At 34.9% G+C, this 19,856-nt stretch overlaps 1 protein-coding gene across 1 annotated transcript; it reads left to right on the top strand.

The window, feature by feature from the left end:
• Positions 1 to 12,739: 12,739 nt before the first annotated feature.
• scxb (scleraxis bHLH transcription factor b) lies at positions 12,740 to 18,907 on the top strand. Its single transcript, XM_056475562.1, has 2 exons — positions 12,740 to 13,589; positions 17,778 to 18,907. Exons 1-2 carry the CDS (start codon positions 13,026 to 13,028, stop codon positions 17,814 to 17,816), a joined length of 603 nt encoding a protein of 200 aa, XP_056331537.1. The 5' UTR covers positions 12,740 to 13,025; the 3' UTR covers positions 17,817 to 18,907.
• Positions 18,908 to 19,856: the final 949 nt, after the last annotated feature.

Raw genomic sequence — 19,856 nt, 5'->3', positions numbered from 1 at the left:
TCCTAAATTGTTTTAAGGCAAGCGGTTACAATCAATTCATATGGGTTTAATTTAAACTATTTAAATTTAGTAATGTTCAATTTAATTTGTTTGTTTAAATTCAGCCCATATAAGTTGTTTGCAACCACTTACCTTAAAAAACATTTAGTAAATCCAATGAATCATTTTTTCAGTGTATATATAACTGTAGAATACATTTACATTATTTGACATAATATTATATATTACAGAGAGTTCATTTAGAAATTGACATTATTTTTCTTTTATGTGTATTCATTTATTAAAATTAGCCAGGGGGTTCAGGTGGTTCGAAAGACCCACCCCCAATGACAAAGTTCAAATTTGGATCCTATATGAGCTCATTTGTCCCATTGTATGCCATCATAAATTGTGGAAAATAACTGATAAAAAAGGCTTTAAGACAAAGTAAAATTTTTATTATTCAAATTTACTAATTCTGACTGAAGAAAATTTTTTGTAAGTTTTAACAAATTCCTAATTTTTTTTTTTTTTTTAATGATGGATGATAATAAATTAGTACTTTTAAAATAAGCTTTTTTCATACTACTACATTCTAATTTCTTTGTTTTAAAATTCTAGTCTCATGACATTATTCACAAAATTGTAAGAACGTACAGTTTAAATGAACATTTCTTAATAAACACTTTGTGGTAAATAGTATACTCACTTTGATAAAATTGTAGGACATATTTTTGTTGCATTAAAAAGTGTGGTTATGATCACCATCTGACAAGCTAACGCAGCAAAGATTAGTGATTAAATGTCAGTAAAATGCAGTATTTGACAGTATTGTAATTGAATAGAAATTGAGGAGAATAACTGCGAAAAGTTCCAATTACTGAGAAAAAAGAACCATCCTTTTCAATAGGCTGGCTACAGGTCTGTATATTTACTATCATTATTAGTATTGTCACAGATCATTTTAAGTACTTAAAGAGTAAACATAAAGGCAAATGCCTCTTTGAAAATAAGGAACTACAACGTACAGGCGCCAAACTGAGTGTTATGAATTTCCTCCATTCACTTCTCTACCAACACTCTGTATTAAAACGCCTTCAACTTGTAAGTGTCAGCTCTGTCCGACACTGTGTCATAACAAACGTCAATAAAAACACCCGTTTCATTAACAAACCCATGGTGACGCATCCAGCACTGAATCAACTCTAAAAGAAAGTTTTCTTGTGGTGCTGATGAAGTGCCGATATCCCCGCTCGGTCTCGAGCCGCTTTCAGACATAACTCAGCAACACAAATCCATCTGAAATGAAGCAGCATTAAGAGGGCAATTTGGCAATTCATTTCAGATGGTGGAACGACCACAATTATTTGTTTTTGGATGCTATCGAGAGCATACGTTTTGAAAAAGGATGTGTGAGGGCAAATGTTCCGCCCGTCTACGACTGATATATGTCCTGCGGATTTCCCTTACACTCATAACGCATAATGACAAGCATATGTCCTGCAGATCCTTCAAACTCTGCAAACACACACACGCACACACACACACAGAGGAATCGGTTTAAATTATAAGGAAACCACATGATCAAACACACTGACGCGCCGTCAAAAGCGAACAGTGAAAACTTCCTGTTAGGCTTCAGAAAGTATATTTGATAGCTCATACGTTTTATTGACAATTTACTATAAGCTTCAATGCCAAATTTACCGAGGCTGTTTTGTAAATCACTTGAACATTTTACAGCCTGCGTTAAGCATTTTTATATTATTTCTGATCTGGCCATTACAGTTAAACGATTTTGCCAAGCACTATAAAAAAAAAGAAAGAAGCGAGCCAATGCTTGAGGATACAGCAGACACAATTGTACATTTTAGTCAATTCCCATTTTTTACGCCATATATAATGGATCCCTGAGAGTTTCCAGCAAATATTTGTTTTAAAAATCCATCTGCATGTACTCACCCACACCCAAAATGGATGACTGGCTTTTTGGGCCTTAATCTACATTAACACAACCATACGGCCAAGAAAATGAGCTCACTGCAAAAGATGATATAAGCAGCCAGTTAGCTACTGCTTACATTACAAATGACCACAAGCAGCAAAGTGGGCCATGCAATGCTGATGGAGACGAAACGGTGTTGGAATCGGTCCATGATGAATGAACAGAGGAGGAAAACCTCCAGTTTCCATTTATGGTTGATTTCCGTTCAGATATGTTCCGGATGTCTGTGTGTTTCTGGCTGCTACTGTTACAGCAAAAAGCAAGGTCATTCACCTTTACACACATATATGAGCGTATATATTTGAGAAACATCATATTATAGATGTAATACAAAAATAATTGAAGCTATAAGTGTAAAGCCTGAGGGCAGACAGTGAAGGTTGCACGCTCATACATATATCGTATTCCTTGGTGTTTTCTATGAATCACCATTACGCATGGTTATGCAATGAATATATTTCCAACGTAATGTGTAATGTAATGAGTGTTTTTCACGGCGCATGCTGGTGAATGCTGTAATGAAGGCATATGTGACCTGCTGAACTCTTGACTTTCTGCCTTGGTCAAACAGGAATCGGCAATGTCGCTGGGTAATCACCATTAATAAAAAATAATAGCTGCAAATTGCAAATTTCCTGCAAGCTCGTCACCCCCTTGAGAAGTACTTGTGCTTGCAAATGTGTGATTTTTCTCTGGTGAAGTCGGCAAAATGTGACACTTATTCATTCTCAGAGCTCATTTCACAACAAAATATATTATGAAGCTGCCAATAATACAATTCTTTCAGTCTTTTATCAAATTAATAATAATTCATGATTTATTATTTATTGTAATTTTTAATATGATATATTCTACTTTTATTACAATAAATAATTAATTAAGAATTATTAATTTAGTAAAAGACCGAAAATGTAATAACATCTCCCTCAAGTTTAAAGAAGAGTTGTCACCAATGTGTCTGAAATGTAAAACAAAGGAAGGAGACCTTGTGCATTGTTTCTGGCTTTGCAGGGAAATTCAAAAGTTCTGTGGCATGATTGAACAAGAAATTAATGGTATCTTATCTAATAATATTGGTTGTGACCAAAAGCACTTTGCAAGTTCCTGACATTTTGTGCAAGAAAATATATTCTCCTGAACTGGGGTGCATTTCCAAAAACCATCGTTAGCCAACTAAGATCGCAAGTTCCATCGTTACAAACATAGTTCATTGATTTGATTTGGCGTTTCCCAAATCTGTCGTTCCAGCGAACATTCGCAAACTGCGTTGCAAACTTGTGCACTTGCAACTACACCTCTGGAGCTTTAGTTAAAAAGTTCCTGGCTGTGTTCTATTCTTAGTTATCCCCCCTATGCCTGATTCATTTAAAACATTCTAACATTTAAACTTGGAATTATATTTTAAAAAAGCATCAAAGTGATCTCTGTAATTTACTTTCAAAGTATTTTTACAGTTCAGTTTTAGCCATCTTCATGTTTACAATTGCGCTCCCTTTGCATTGCACTTTGAAAACATTGATGTCATTTTGAACACAACTGAACGGAATTTATGTTACGTCTATAAAGCTAGTATATTTTTTACAGTTTTTGCTCCAAAGCTTGTGAAAACAGAAACCATAGCATACGTTAATGCTGTTAATTTATAGTAGGTTATTTCTTAAGAAATGTAGCCTACTGTATATGACATGAGCCTGCTGGTTAAAAATTTTTGCAGTGGTTTGCATGTGTCAAATTGTAAAAGTAAACTTAAAAAAAAACAATATCCTACTTTTTATTATTATTATTATTATTATTATTATTATTATTAATAATCATTATTATTAATATTATTATTTAAGTAGGATTTTTTTTCATTTCATAATAAATAATAAATATTACATTTTTATTTCTTAATAAATAGCCTCATTATTTATTTATTTAAATGATTTATATATGATATTAGAATAAGTGTCAGCTTTTGTAAGTGATTTTATGTTTTAGAATAGAAAATGTAATGTTCTCAATAATATTTGTAAAGGAAACACAGGACCTATATGTGCCATTTACATATATTTCAATTAATATGGAAAATGAGTGCATGTATTTACCAAAACTAATATTGGATTTTTTTTTAAGCGTGTGCTTGTAAAACAATATCATTTGCACAAAAAAATTATGGGGTTCTTCTCTAAAGAATTAATTACTCCACCCTGGCACAGGGTAATACTTGAATATGTACCACTGTTTTACACGGCAAATATATTTTATTTCATGAGAGGTGGGATCCATTTTTGTTGCATATTGGTTTAAACATAACCTCCATACTCATCAGAGGGTTGATTTAATGAGGTCAGATCTTGTGAAGGTTTGTGGTGTATGCATATGCAATACCTTTAATTTTATTTTGTTTCTACTTTTATTTAGTTTAATTTTAATTATTATTATTATTATTATTATTATTACTACAATACAGTATCTGTATTGCCTGAAAATTTAATAAATACATTATTAAAAAAAATTCAAACCAACCATCATTTATGAAACCAAAACTTTGTGCACTTTGGTCTTTTACTAAATTCACAATTGCATACGTTGTACATATATGTGTATATATGGTTTAATTAGAAATCATACATATTCATAAAACATTCCATTAAATTTGATTGAGTTGAATTTTAAAACAGGTAATAGTATTAAATTTAAACTATATAATAAAATATACACACAGGGTTTCTGTGGATTTCATCAAATCAAATTTAAGACCCTTTTAAGACCATTATGATTGAAATTTTAGACTTATACAAGGCTAAACACTAATGATTATTTCCAATGCCTGGTTGGGACAATGGGCCAATTTATTTTATTTTTTTGCTTGCAACCAAATGTAATTATTTCTCAGCAACATACTTTAATGTGTCAAAACAAGAAAGCTCTAGCTGTATACACGTTTTTCATCATAAAATGATTGAGATGGGGCTACGCGGTGGCGCAGTAGGTAGTGCTGTCGCCTTACAGCAAGAGGGTCGCTGGTTTCGAGCCTCGGCTGGGTCAGTTGGCATTTCTGTGTGGAGTTTGCATGTTCTCCCCGCGTTCGCGTGGGTTTCCTCCGGGTGCTTAATCTCTATACTATTTTGTTTTGACAAAAAAATGACAAGTTTAACATTGTTAAAAACAGATTTATTGTGGAGACAATTACATAAATAATCAAAATTATATATTTGTCGATTTTTGGTCCAAATTGATTGACTAAAACTTCTATTCAACCTAATGTGTTTCTGTGATAAATCCTTAGGTTTCATATAAATATTAGGTCTACTCCCACTTACTTCTGTAAAGAGTTTTTGTATAAATGGAAGATAATGTAAAGGGATGTATCATGAGGAACTGTGTATTTGTTTTTAGTTTTCTTTCCTTGAGAATTCATTTGGAATAATTACTGCAAAATATTTCTAACAGCTATTATAAATTGTATCTCTTTGCAATAAACTTAAATATAAACTTACATATATAAAAAAAAAGGTTTTATTAAGATGGATTGTTAGTAATAGGATGGATGTCGGCCTGATTGTGTAGCTTTACTTGGGCATTTTCCTTTGGCTTAGTCTCTATTTCAGAGGTCGCCACAGTGGAATGAACCGACAACTATTCCATCACATGTTTTAAACACACGTTTTAAACCCTTCCAGCTGCAACCCAGTACTGGGAAACACCCATACAAACTCATTAACACACACACACTCATACTGTACATATGGACAATTTAGTTTATTCGATTCACCTATAGTGCATGTCTTTGGACTGTGGGGGAAACCAGAGAACCAGAGGAAACCCATGCAACATACATGGGGAGAACATGCAAACACCACACAGAAATGCCAACAGACCCAGCGAGGACTCGAACCAGCGACCTTCTTGAGAAGCAACAGTGCTAACCACTGAGCCACTGTGCACCTGATTTACTAAACATTTCAAATTTAATTGAATCAAAATTAATTAAACATACTTTATTTTTTCATCATTATTATTACTACACACTTATTATAATTATTTTATATGAATTTATATAATAATTAAAACTTAATCACTGTTTTTCATTCCACTGTAAAGCATGCAATTAAAATATGCAGCATATTGAAATAATATTCACTTCACATAAATTAAACAAAATAATACTTTTTCTAATACATTTGCAGGAATGTTTATTATAGATCAATATTTAGTGTGTTATAATAGTTACAATAAATAATAAAATCCCTAAATCGAGGAAGTGTGAGGCTGCAAATTAGAGAAGTGGTTTCAGCCTGGATGATAAGCAGATGTTTAAATATTTGATTCTGGAGGCGGCACCTGGGGCACTTATATGAAAGTTCCCACAATGAAGAGCAAGCAATGAGGAGAATACTTTGACTTTAAAGGAGTCACTAAATTAGCAGTGAGCCATTGTTAGCAGGACCACAGGTTAGTCCCAGGGCTCCAGTTATGAGGGGCGGAGGTGGATTTTACTAGAACAGGCTGAAGAGCCGCAGTGGGACTTGCCCTCACCAGCTGCCTGCTTTACAAGGCAAACTTCAAAGATAAAGCCTTGACTTTCCCCCCGCAGGCCCTGCCACACCACCAACTACACGCACACAGTGTGAGTAAAGCAACATGTCTCACGCTTCACTTCTAATGACTTATTCTGAGTGACACACTCCAGTATGAGAGAAAATGCCGGTTCACTAATGGGAAAACCCTGTCACAAAAAATGATGACGCAAGAAACCCCAAATATGATGGTTCCATTATTCTTATGTACCTGAATAAAACTTTTGATTGAATTTCATATGGGAAACAGGCAACAAAATTATTCTAATAACACTGAGCAAAACTATTTATAACTTTAATTGGATCAATATTAACCTTTTGCATATGCATTCCTCACTCACTGTTGAAAATATGCATAAACCTAGCAAGTAACACGTTTAATTCAACTCAAATGTACATGCATGGTTTATGTAGCCAACCTACATAAAAAGAACATGAAACACTTTTCCTCTCAAGTTCTAATACACAATATTATTATGATACTGTATTTACTGTAAACATTTACTACATTATTGCTATATTAAATTATTCTATATTTGTATGTAGTGCTTTCACAATAAATATTGTTCCTGAGCATTTAATATAAAGGGGACCTATAAAGCAAAACACACTTTTATAAGGGATTTAAACACAGTTGTGTGGCAACATTGCCTCTAACGGTAACAACAGCATCTAATCTTTACCTCATTAGCATAGACAGCCCTGAGTGAGAAGCAGTCATCAGCCGTTTTGAATCTGCCACTATGTTGACACATAGGCTGTTTCTCAATTCCAAGAATGCAGAGAACAAACTTGTGTTCTCATGGAGAACAGTCTTGCCAGGTTAGCTCGGAAGAATGAACTCATGAGACCGCGAGAACACAGAACGTATCCAGTAAGAAATTAGATGCTGCGTCACATGACCTACACGTATTTTTAACAGAATTTAAACATTATAGCATTCATACAATAATAATTGTTTTTCCCCTTTTCAATATATATTACATGCACAAAAATGTACAAATATACTTTGCACAATAGAAATAAAACAGGTTTTAATACGAATTTAATACGAATTGTTTACTCTCAGTGTCATTTAGGGAAACTCCTGAGAAAAGTTACATCTCTGAACTTTATAGTGATAATAAACCCATATTAAATGCTGCACTTCCCATGTGTTCTTATATCGGCACTTCCAATGTGCTCTGTTTGACCGATCGCGACCTGAAGACTGACTATGCCCACACAAACAAACACGAAAAAGATGACACAACAGGTGAAGTGGAGCATTATGAAATGCCTGTGGATGAATAAGAATTGCGGAGAGTGGATTCATGGAAATATGTCCACATGCTATAGAGATCATGTGTGCACCCTCTCCTCCGATAGCGGCAACAGCAGGGAAGAACAATATGATGAATGAATGAGGTAAGTGGGCCTGTGTATGTCTGCGCATCAGCGCGTCTGTGTGTGTAAGTATGTGTGTGTGTGTGTGTGTGTGTGTGTGTGTGTGTAACTGCCAGTGCTGCTTCCCTAGCGGTTACAGTTAATGTGACTTTTTCTCACACCTCCTTTATTCAGCCGCAATTACTTTTGGGACACTTCTCGAATAAGTTTTGCGCTCAAGTCTGCATCTATGCATCCTTGATATCAAGAACACATCTGTAAATGTTCACGCCTCCTCCGTTCTTGCGGTCTTGAGTTTTGGAACTGAACTTTGGCAGTTGATGATGACGTTACACGAGAAAACAAGGATGCAAGATCATTGAAGAATGCATATTTAGAAACATTTAGAATGCATATTTAGAAATGCCATAGGCATTTGTAGCTCCACCCTGTTTTGAATAGAGGGCTGAGAGCACAATGTCGTTTGAATTTAAAGCAACAGTCACCAAAATGGCACGATTTGCATCAAAGCCTAAAAGGAGCAGTTTCAAAGAGTTATAAAAAATTATTTGTGGGGTATTTAGAGCTGAAACTCCACATATACACTTTAGGGACATCAAATATTTATTTTACATCTTTTAAAATGGCATGATATGGCCCCTTTAAGATACCCATAAACCCACACACACTGTGCTCATTTTATCTTTATTGTTCCATACAATTTTCCTCTACATTTAATAAAAACAATATCATTTATTTTATTACATGTGTTATTTAAAAATATATTTCTATATTCTATTATTTTTTCATAATATTATACTGTATTGTATTTGCAGTGTATTCACATGAAATACTGTTCCACGGGACATTTGTTAAATTTCTTTTTATAGATAAATATTTAAATTCTACATAATTGAGTTTTTATATAGTAATTTGATGTTTTACCTTATATTATATATTTGATTGAGGTTCTGTAGGGTAAGATTTGTCAGAAATGCTCTGAAGGGCACAGAATTCCATAAGTTTCTGAGCGGTTCACTTTTTCCATCTCAAAACCCCACTGACCTGCTTTGCCGTCTGAATTCTTTGGCTTCCGATGAACAGGATGATTACGGCATGGAATTTCAGCGAAGACTGACTTCATTTCTGCTCCTGAAATAGAGGAGTTGGAAGTCAGAGGCAAGGCCACAGAAGGCAGTTACCCGTCAGCAGAGGAGAGATGAGTTTAATGCTAAATTATTTCGTTGAGCTTATATGACCCACTCTTAAACAGCATTGCCCCATTTCAGACAGATTGAAAAACCATCCCCGGCCTATACGTCTAACTGATGAGGTCACAATTCATTACTAATTAGTGCTGTTGCGTGACACGTAAAGTGATCTGCAGGTTAAATTGAGCCAGCTGATAGGGTCTCTCTCTTTCCGTCCACCCCTAAATCCATCTCTCCTTACAGTAAATGAGGCAGCTGTGGAGGCTCCGTCCTGTCAGGCGTGGTTTCTGCCTGCTGGCTTGTCCCCAACTACGGCTAGACAGCAGAGTCCCCGGGTACTTGACTGGACGTATGTCCGGCAGACTTCCATAATGACCGTCTGCACTCCTGAGCAAAGGATTAGTGATGGATTCTGACAGCTTTCCAACCCATGCCAGAAAAGTTCAACTGCACAGGGCACAGGGAGAAGGGCACTTAAAATTGGGATGACGTTTTACCACAGATGTTCCAGAGAGAGTAATGATAATCAGATGTAGGGAAGAATGAACTTCTGGTCAGCTCTGATTTATAGACATCAAGTTTCAGCATTAATTCAAAGGGTTTGTGCACGTTTGTAATGTTAATATGCTGGGTGAAATATTACCTCTTTTCTGAAAGATTCTTAAAAGATTGTTTCGAAGAGTTGCTCTTTTTTTATCTAAACCCTTTCCTAGAGCCTACTCTGCTGTGATTGGTCACATGGCTCAGTCTGCTGTGATTGGTTGACCACTTACAGTGTGTTGGAAACCGTATGTGAATTTCTGCTTCAGAGGATTCCTCGTTCTTCAGCAATTGTAGGACACTAATGATCCAGTAATGATCCAGTAAACAAACAGTAAAGAGTTTGAAGGCAGGTCATTAAATTCCATAGGCTGGCATTATGCAAATGTGTTACAGATATACAATAAAAAAAAAAAAACAAGAACATTTTTCCCACGTTTCCCTTCTTTGTCTAGTCAAAATGCTTCAAATGAAATGGTTTTTTTTAATATTTCTCAAATTAGACATTGTTTTTGAGCACTTTTCTTTGCATATTTATCATGCAAATAATTTTCCAACCTACCAGTTTTTTTACACTATTCCCTGTCCTTTAACTACTGCACGCCATGTACCTAAACCCAAATTTGCAACAGATTTTATGAATTAACTTAAATTTAAAGCTTGTCTCAGTTTAATTTATTTTTATTGTATGTTTATTGTAATCTTATTGTATATATTTAGGAAACGTCTAATTAAGTTGATGCCAATCATTTTCTATAGCCAATTTTTGTGTTTTTTTTCCAGGAAATTCAAGTTTTTAATAGGCAAATTCATTGATTGATTGATGGATTCATTCATTCATTCATTCATTTTCCTTCAGCTTAGTCCTTTAGAGTCATAGTTACAGTTTGTTTTTTGTTTTTGTATACTTGTAACTTTGAATAATTATAGTTGAACTACTGAAGTCACATGAAAAATTTTGCCAGTCATTTGGTCATTTACTGGACTTTGAACATCTCTGGACCATTGCTGTCTATGAAGGATGAAATTGCTCTCAAATTTAATCCAAAATATCTTGATTTGTGTTCCAATGATGAACGAAGGTCTCAAAAGATTGGAACAACAAGAGAAAGACCAATAAATTCTAAATAATTGCATTTCATTTAAAAGGCACCTTTCTTGACACTCAAGGTCATCGCACAATACAGCAAGAACAGTCAGTTAAAATAAAAAAATTAGAATACAATACAATTTTAAAAAGTGCAGTTGAGTTAAAGAGAGTAGGCTGTTCTTAACAGATGTGTTTTAAGTTTAGATTTAAATTGTAAAAGAGTTAGAATTACAGAGATCAGGACGAAGTGAATTCCAAAGCTGAGGAGCAGAGTGACTGAAGGCTCTGCTCCCCATGGTGACAAGGCGGACAGGGGGAACAGTGAGGTGAATGAAAGAATAAGATTTGAGTGTTCAAAAAGGGGGGTGATATGAACAAGACTAGTGAGGTATGGAGGAGCAAGATTGCGGATGGCTTTAAAAGTAAGAAGTAGAATTTTATAATTAATTCTGAAAAAGATGGGAAGCCAATGAAGCTGTTGTAGAATGGGAGTGATGATAATACAGACTGCAGCGTTTTGTACCAGTTGTCGTTTATGAAGGGTTTTGTTAAAGAGGCCAAACATAAGGGAATTGCAGTAGTCTAAATGGAATGTGACTAAACTATGAACAAGAATGGCAGTTGAACGAGGTGTGAGAGAAGGACTTAAACAAAAAACAGAATTCTCATTTTGGGTGAACCAATCCATTACAATGTGTTATTAGTAGCAGTTTATAACTAGATCATAGAACACTTTCAGCAAGAAGGTCGCTGGTTTGTGTCCCTGCTGGGCTAGTTGGTATTTCTGTGTGGAGTTTGCATGTTCTCCCCGTTTTGGCGTGGGTTGCGGTATAACTTTGGCAGCTGATGATGACGTTACACGAACTGTATAGGTGGAAACATGCGGTATAGGTGAATTGGATTAACTAAATCGGCCGTAGTGTATGAGTGTGTGTGAGAATGAGTGTGTAAGGGTGTTTTCCAGTAATGGGTTGCAGCTGAAAAGGCATCCGCTTTGTAAAACATATGCCGGAATAGTTGTCGGTTCATTCCGCTGTGGCGACCTCTGAAATTCAGACTAAGTCGAAGGAAAATGAATGAATGAATGAACATCTATTGTATTAATACCAAATCCAGAGAACCAATAATATCTGTGGTCTTGTAAGTTTTTCCAGAGCTGTAATCATCTTTCAAGCAGATCTCAGAATGTATAATTGAAAAGACCATAATAGTAAATGTAAGTGCATTAACATCCTGTAATGTCTCAAAATGTTTGGCACCGTTTGACAAGAATGCCCAATGAAAATGTCAGTGTGCCCATGACTAACATAAAGCTTTTCAAACAACCAATACACCAATTACCTCCACTCAGCCATTATGAGCATCATCATGTCTGCTTACAGTGAAAACTCGCCTCAGCCCAGGGCACTTCCTGATTAATCAGCACTAGAGCTGTTAGTGGACATTCTCCATGCGCAAAAATCAATTTTATGAATGATGAAGAATTTATATTATGGATGTTGCATAATTCTGAGATATTACTGTGCAATCATTTTTTAGGCCTCCTGTGACTGCGGTGCCAAAGGCAAAAACGATCTGGGCTGACGTCCACATGACCGGATTGATTCATGAGCATCTGGCCCAGACGATTCATGTTTTTGACAAAGAGTGAGAAGAGCTACAAAAAAAAAAAAAGACGTAGAGTTAATGGATTGAATTGAAACCTCAGTGAGAAAGAAATTTAATCCACCGAAAAAACCTAACCAATCTATCACGTAGATTAATCTTCAGTGGAACCATTTCAGGGTCAATTTTTAAAAAACAAACTCCTCATGTGGAGTGAAAGAGACAGAAGGAGAAAGACTGAGAGAGTTTTCTTTCTTTCCTCCCTCTTGCTCACTGGATTTCACATCTACAGTGGTTGAAGAGCGAGCGAAGGGACCCCAGCCACACCCCCTGACTATAAATCCAAGGCATAAGGAAACGCTCAGCCGAAATCACACGTGGAACTGAAGGAGCTGGATCTCACAAACTCATTCAAACACACAGATTCTGGGAGGAGGCTTGGCTAAAAAAATGACAGTGGCGAAAAGAGCATTTCTTATGAATGAGTGAGTTAAGCATCGCTGGATTGGTTGGATCCCTAAAGCAGGACTGGCTCTCCATTCTGAAGAAGTTGTGTACTCTGATGCTTGGGTGTGTTCTTAGAAACAGGGATACAGCTCATGTTTGTCTAGACTAGAAGGATTCTACACTTTGGTGTAAAGTCAAAACGTAAGCTTCAGTACTGAAGCATGTCCTTTGCGATGGTGCGCCCAACCTCAGGTCATTTCTTGTGTTCTGAGATCAACATGCACTCTGAAGATGACGACAACGGCAGCGAGGGTTCTGGATCCGATGACAAGTCTTTCCGTACGTCCGGCCATGGCTATGGTTCCTTTAAGCTGGGTGTACGCAAGAAGAGGTACAGCTGCCGACCGTTAGCAATTCCCACTGAACTCTGTTCTCCAATCACCGAGGTACGACAGCGAAACACCGCAAATGCCAGAGAGCGAGAACGAACGAACAGTGTGAACACGGCGTTCACCGCTCTGAGGACACTGATACCTACAGAACCGGCTGACAGGAAGCTCTCCAAGATTGAGACCCTGCGTTTGGCCTCCAGCTACATCTCGCACCTGGGGAACGTCCTGCTCGTTGGAGAGGAGTGTGGAGACGGTCAGCCCTGCCTCAGGAGTTCTGGCTCCTTGTTTCATCATCACTACAACGTCCCCAAGAGCTCAACACCCAGCCCGGATTCTGAAAACTCACAGCCCAGACAGATCTGCACCTTCTGCCTCAGTAACCAGAGACGGCTGGTGAGTGGCTTAATGGAACATAGCTGTCAAAACATATCATGTTATTAGAGGTCAGATCTGAACCACATTCATACATGTCAAATTTTAGAATGCTTGGTGTTAAAGAAATATTAAATGATTTACATTTATTTCAAAGATCAAAGGTTAAAGGTCAGCACATTGTTAGTGAAGCCGAATTTCAGAGCTATTCGAATATTATCAGAGATTTTTAAGCCAAAATGACAATTCTTCTCTCACTTACTATTGCAAACTTGTATGACTGTATGAATCATGAGATACTTTAAAATATATTTCTTTGTTTTTAATATAAAGCCAGTGGTGTCCAAAACAAATTAAATTACAAATGTTGAAACAATAATGAAATATACTTAAAAAATTGCACAACTTAAAATACTCCTAAATAAAACGCAAAATATAAACATTGTACTTTTTTAAGTATACAACTTTTTCACCTTTCTACCTGCGTCCAAGATTGCATCCAAATGATGATAAAGTATAACCATAAGCAATGTATTTTGCAACACCACAAAATAAACAATAGAGCATGCTATTAAAATGATAGATGCAATATATATTGTCATACTACACAGTCCTAACTAGACCTCTTTGACTTTTATTGCATTTAAGAAGCATTCTTTCAACTTCAACTCTGAAATCTGGACTTTTCTAGAACTTCTATGTTAAGCGACTTTGACACAATCTACACTGTAAAAGCGCTACAGAAATAAGGAGGAATTAAATTGAGTTGAAAATACCACCTTTATCATTTGTTTGGAAAAATAGAAATGATGTTAAACTTTAAAGTGCCATTTATCATAATGTTATAGTTCCTGATACACTGAAATGTTTTAAGTGTGCACCTGACAGATGAGCAGATATGTATGCAGAGCTTTTTGAGCTTACATTTGCATAATTTCTTGATGTCATCAGATCATCAATATGGATCATTTTGGCACTGAATCTTGGCAAAACTCTTAATATGCTTGGTCTGACTTCAACCACATTAATTAGCATCTACCGCATTCGGAACAAAAGTGTTTACATGACCCTCTGTGATGAAAACAAACGACTCTTTTGGCTCTGGACAAAAACTCTCATAGAGAGGTATACAAAATGTGCACAGGCTGCTATGTGTCTGCTGTGTTTGTGCAGCACACTAAAAACATCTGGTCTTTCCCCCTGACAACCCGAATGTCTTCCTGCGCAGTTCACGTGTGTCCTGAGTTTCACCAAAGCCTTCAACACCCTCATCATCATTACGACGACTAATCCTGAACAGACCCTTTAAACACCACAGTTTAATGAAAACACTCCAGATTCATCCTTTCATCTAGTATTTCATATGCTATTACTGGAATAATATAGGCACGTTTGATGGGCTATGGAGAATGATTTATTTATTAATCTAAATTTCATCGGCTGCAAACAATTAATGAGCTGATGATCTCAAGCTTGAAATTTGTCAGTTTTTAACAGCAAACATTTAAAAGTCTTTGTTTTATCAGCTGAAACCACTTATTTTTTATGTGGGGTTATAAGTTAAATGTTAGGTTCATTTTTTTGGTAGCACTTTAGTTTAAGGAACAATTCTCACTATTATCTAGTGGCTTATTATTAAGATATTGGCTGTTTATTAGAACTTAAGAAGTGCATATTCTGTATAATCCTATTGTACATCTCTCATGCCCTACCCAGTACCTACACCTAACTACTACCTTAATAACTATTAATAAAGCAGAAAAATAGGAGTTCATAATTAATGGTTTGTTATGCACTGTAAACAATGCCGGGATACACACAATTTCGTCATGTTGTCCCAACACAAATCAATTAAGTTAACTTATTTGCTTTATGTTTAATCCATTTATATTTTCAAGTTGTGCCAAAAAAAAAAAACTCAAAAATGGTGTTGGTTCAGCTCGTTTTAAATAAGTAGTTTGTAAAACCAGAAAAAAAACTTTTTTTGAGAGTGAAAATTGTACCTTTAAGGGATAGTTTACCAAAAATTTTAATTGTGTTGTCATTATCTCAAATTTTACTTGTTCCACACCAGTTTTTGTTCAGGAAAGGAGATATATTTTGAAAAATCGCAGAAACCTGTAACCACAGATTTTCCACTGTATTAGTTTTCTTACTATGAAAGTCAGTGGTTACAGGTTTTGAGCATTCTTCAAAATATCTTCATTGGAAAAAATTAACTGGTATGTAAAAAGTAAATGATGAAAGAATTTTCATTTAGGGGCAATCTGACCAAAAAATATCTCACAATGCTCACACATAAATTTAAATGGCAAAAACATATTGCAAAAAAGGTGTAAAATGCTACTCACAAGAAATAAAAATTATAATAATTTACTACATAATCAAGAACGGCTGTTAAGCCATTGTTTCTAATATACAATTGAAGTCAGAATTATTAACCCCCCTAAATAATTAGCACCCCGGTTAATTTTTTCCCCCAATTTCTGTTTAATAGAGAGATTTTTTTCAACACATTTCTCAACATAATAGTTTTAATAACTCATTTCTAATAACTGATTTATTTTATCTTTGTCATGATGACAGTAAATAATATTTTACTAGATATTTTTCAAGACACTTCTATACAGCTTAAAGTGACATTTAAAGGCTTAGGTTAATCAGCTTAACTAGGCAGGTTAAGGTAATTAGGCAAGTTATTATATAATGATGGTTTGTACTTTAGACTTTCGACAAAAGTATAGCTGAAAGGGGCTAATAATATTCACGTTAAAATGTTTTTAAAAAAATGAAAAACTGCTTTTATTCTAGTCGAAATAAAACAAATAAGACTTTCTCCAGAAGAAAAATTATGTGAAAATTTCCTTGCTCTGTTAAACATTATTTAGGAAATATTTTTAAAATAAAAACAAATTCAAAGAGGGGCTAATAATTCTGACTTCAACTGTTTATTATGCTCCTCATTCACATAGAATGCAGCATCAAGTAAAACACATGCATCCCATAATAAGTGGCAGTGATGCATCTTAATACAAAAAAAGGCACAGAATCAAAGCAGGTGTTTGGTTAAAAAAAGAAATAAAAAAAGCACTGATAACCCTTTCTTCATCCCCTTTAAGATCTAAATTTGAACTCTGGTCATAAACCATATTTGTAAAAATGTTGTCTTTGTATTTTTGTTTGAAATAAATGAAGTTTATATATATATTTATTAATACATAACTGATGTCTTCTTGCTGATTACTGGCTAATTGCTCGCTCAGTTTACTCATCCCCTCATGCAATATCAGATGGGTGGTGAATATATTATTATGTTGTGAATACAAAATCCCATAACATTAATTATTTATATTGCCTACACTGTAATAAATATCAGTAAATTAGCAGTTTTCTGTATTTGTTTTAATTCAAGTTTTTTCTTTATATATTTTCCCCTTTTATTTATGCTTTTGAAATACACTATGGTACATTGATCTTTCTTCCAACAATTTTTAACCTTAAAAAGCTCAAAAAAGTCACTTTTATTAACATTTTTAATAATTTAAAGTTAAAAAATTGTCTGGGGTTTGTGTTGTACATTACAGTACAAAACCATTGTATTGAACTGCCAGTACAATTTCTGTTATTTTCCAGAATTATGTCTCAATATATTATCTCTTATGCATTATATTATTTAAAACTACTGTAATGTCAATAAAAGTCACTTTCTTAAACTGTAGAGTTGAATTTTCAACATCAAAAGTCGAAAAAGCAGAGACCAAGGTCCCCTAATGGAATTCACAAATAAAGGGAAACTGTTAATTAACATATATTTCTCTTCAATCTACCTCTTCAAAATCTTGTAATTTATAAATAAAATGGCACCACACACACAGCATCAATACTGCCTAATATGTACCAGGTGGAAGTGTGACCTGTGCCCAAAAATGACGTTACGGTCAGACCCCAAACACTCTGAGGTGATCAGATTCCCTAAACCAGATCTATCATTAAAATGGTCCTGATTACGGTCCAGACGTCTAAATAAATCTGAACAGCGGGTAATGACGGTCAGAGTGCAACTGCTCATCAGTGTCCTAATGTGTTTAAAAACCTAACGAGATAATTGTTTTTATGTGTCTGTAAAACGAATGGACGTACAAGATGTATAAAGACCCTTTAACCTACAAACTAGTCATTCCGTGACCACTTTGTTTTCTTTTCTTTCAGAACAAAGACAGGGAAAGGAAAACTGTGCTAAGAAGTTAATGAAGAGAGCAACACATCTGTCTGAAGAAGATGAACTGAACGAACTGCACATTCAGTGTAAATTTGCTGTAAATAAGCTCTTGAACTGAACGTAACACTGCTTATCCACTGCATAACATTTCATGTGAATGGCATTGTAACTGTCAGCTACACTGCCTTTATGCATTTCCATATTTAGAAGCCAAAATCTATGTGAATTTTACCATAACCTCATTAGTGTTTCGTTTTATTTGGAGGTTAATTACCTTTTTACAAAAGTAATAGGGGGAAATAACTTGATTAATATTATAAGGATTATTTGTAACAGAAAATTATACAAATGAAAGACAATCTTGCTGCCCTTTTTGTTTTTTGTCAACACTGAAAAAGTGAAAACTTGACCGAAATTACTTCAGCTTGTTAGTTGATTATTTCAAAGTTTTTATTACAATTTCAGCGTATTCATTTGTTTAGGTGTAACAAGTTGAAGTATATTTGTTTAAGTTGTTCCAATGGGTTTTCTTTTTCATTGTATGATGTATCTATTTTTATGACCTACACTGAACTTTATCTGCATCGCTATTGGAAAAACTAACAACAAGAGAGACCACTTGGATGGGTTTGAGTAAAATATTCAAATTAGTTTTCTTTATAAAAGTCTAATAACAATCTACTAAATTTCAAATCAAAATGTTGCCATCTTTTCCCAGAAAATTGTTTCTGAAAATGAATATAAACATGCAGAAACATAGCATTTTTCAGTATTCTATTCAGGATAATGCTCTAAATTATTAGATATCATTTCGATATGGAAGAAAGATCAGCATTTTACACAACAGAAAAAAAAAACATAAATATTGTTTTATTCAAACACATAACTATCAATTGGAAATTCAAACAAACTTAGAATTTTCAAGTCTGGTCTCTTGGGTTTTTTAAATAGCTATATATTGATGTGAGAAACAGCAAAGCTTTTCTTTTCAGATTTCAGAATGATGTTTGCAAACATCACTGTCTCTGTCAAACGTGTTTGTTTGTTTGTTTGTTTACTGTAACATAAACATTGTGGTTCTTATTTATTTATGCCAAATAAAACTATTGTTTAAACCAAAGTTTCTACACTGTAAAAACAATCTGTAACACTTTAGGTCACAATTCACGGTATTAACAAACCATTAACTAACACTACTAGCCTAATAAACTACTAATTAACTGTTAGAAGGGTAGTAGTTGGGTTTAGGTTTTGGGTAGGATTAGGGATGTAGAATTAGATCATATTTTATAACTACTAATGAACAGTTAATATCTTAATAATAGGCAGGTAATAAGCCAGTAGTTAATAGCATGAATTGTGACCAGAACCAAAGTGCTACCAAAAAATCCTGGTTGCCTTAAATGTTTACGCTGTATCAAATTAACCTTATGAGTTCATTGAACTTCTGTTATGTTAAACTGACTTAAAACAGCTTGTGTAACTTATAAATTTAAGTTAGAACATGATTAACCTAGTTTAATAAGTTACATTGACCTAAAAACTATGCTGCCAGGACTAATTGGTCATATAATTTTTTACAGTATTTACCAGGGTTGTATAATCTACCTCTGCAGATTTCAGCGAGACTGAAAGATGAATAAGGAAATGAGGCAGTAGTAAAGTTCAGTCTAGATGAGATCTGCAGGTAGATCTCTGACTCTGTCCCCTACCTCTAGCCACACACTCAAATTCATACACACACACACACACACGCACACATGCACACACGCGCACACACACGCGCACGCACGCACACGCACACGCACACGCACACACGCACACGCACACACACACACACACACACACACACACACACACACACGGGCAGTGTGAGACTCAAAAATCCTTCTTTTAGTGGATTTTTTTATATAAATGCCTGTCCTTGGTCATCGGCTTTACCTTGGTTTGAACCTTTAACTACGGTGGCCGAAAGAACTCAAATGTGCTACTGTAGCTTACAGTAGTTTAAATCTGTAGACATTATGCAGCAGAACTTTTTGATAAACTCAAGAAAAAAACTGTTTGAG

This window comes from Danio aesculapii, chromosome 16, assembly GCF_903798145.1.
Source record: "Danio aesculapii chromosome 16, fDanAes4.1, whole genome shotgun sequence".
NCBI classification, from domain to species: domain Eukaryota; kingdom Metazoa; phylum Chordata; class Actinopteri; order Cypriniformes; family Danionidae; genus Danio; species Danio aesculapii.
Note: the sequence above shows the minus strand (reverse complement) of the source record. Positions and strands in the feature narration are given on the sequence as shown.

Excerpts from the sequence above, each read along its gene's own strand:
- scxb (XM_056475562.1), top strand. The coding sequence starts at position 13,026 with ATGTCCTTTGCGATGGTGCGCCCAACCTCAGGTCATTTCTTGTGTTCT. Across the intron at positions 13,590-17,777 it reads TCAGTAACCAGAGACGGCTG|AACAAAGACAGGGAAAGGAA; the intron begins GTGAGTGGCTTA and ends CTTTTCTTTCAG.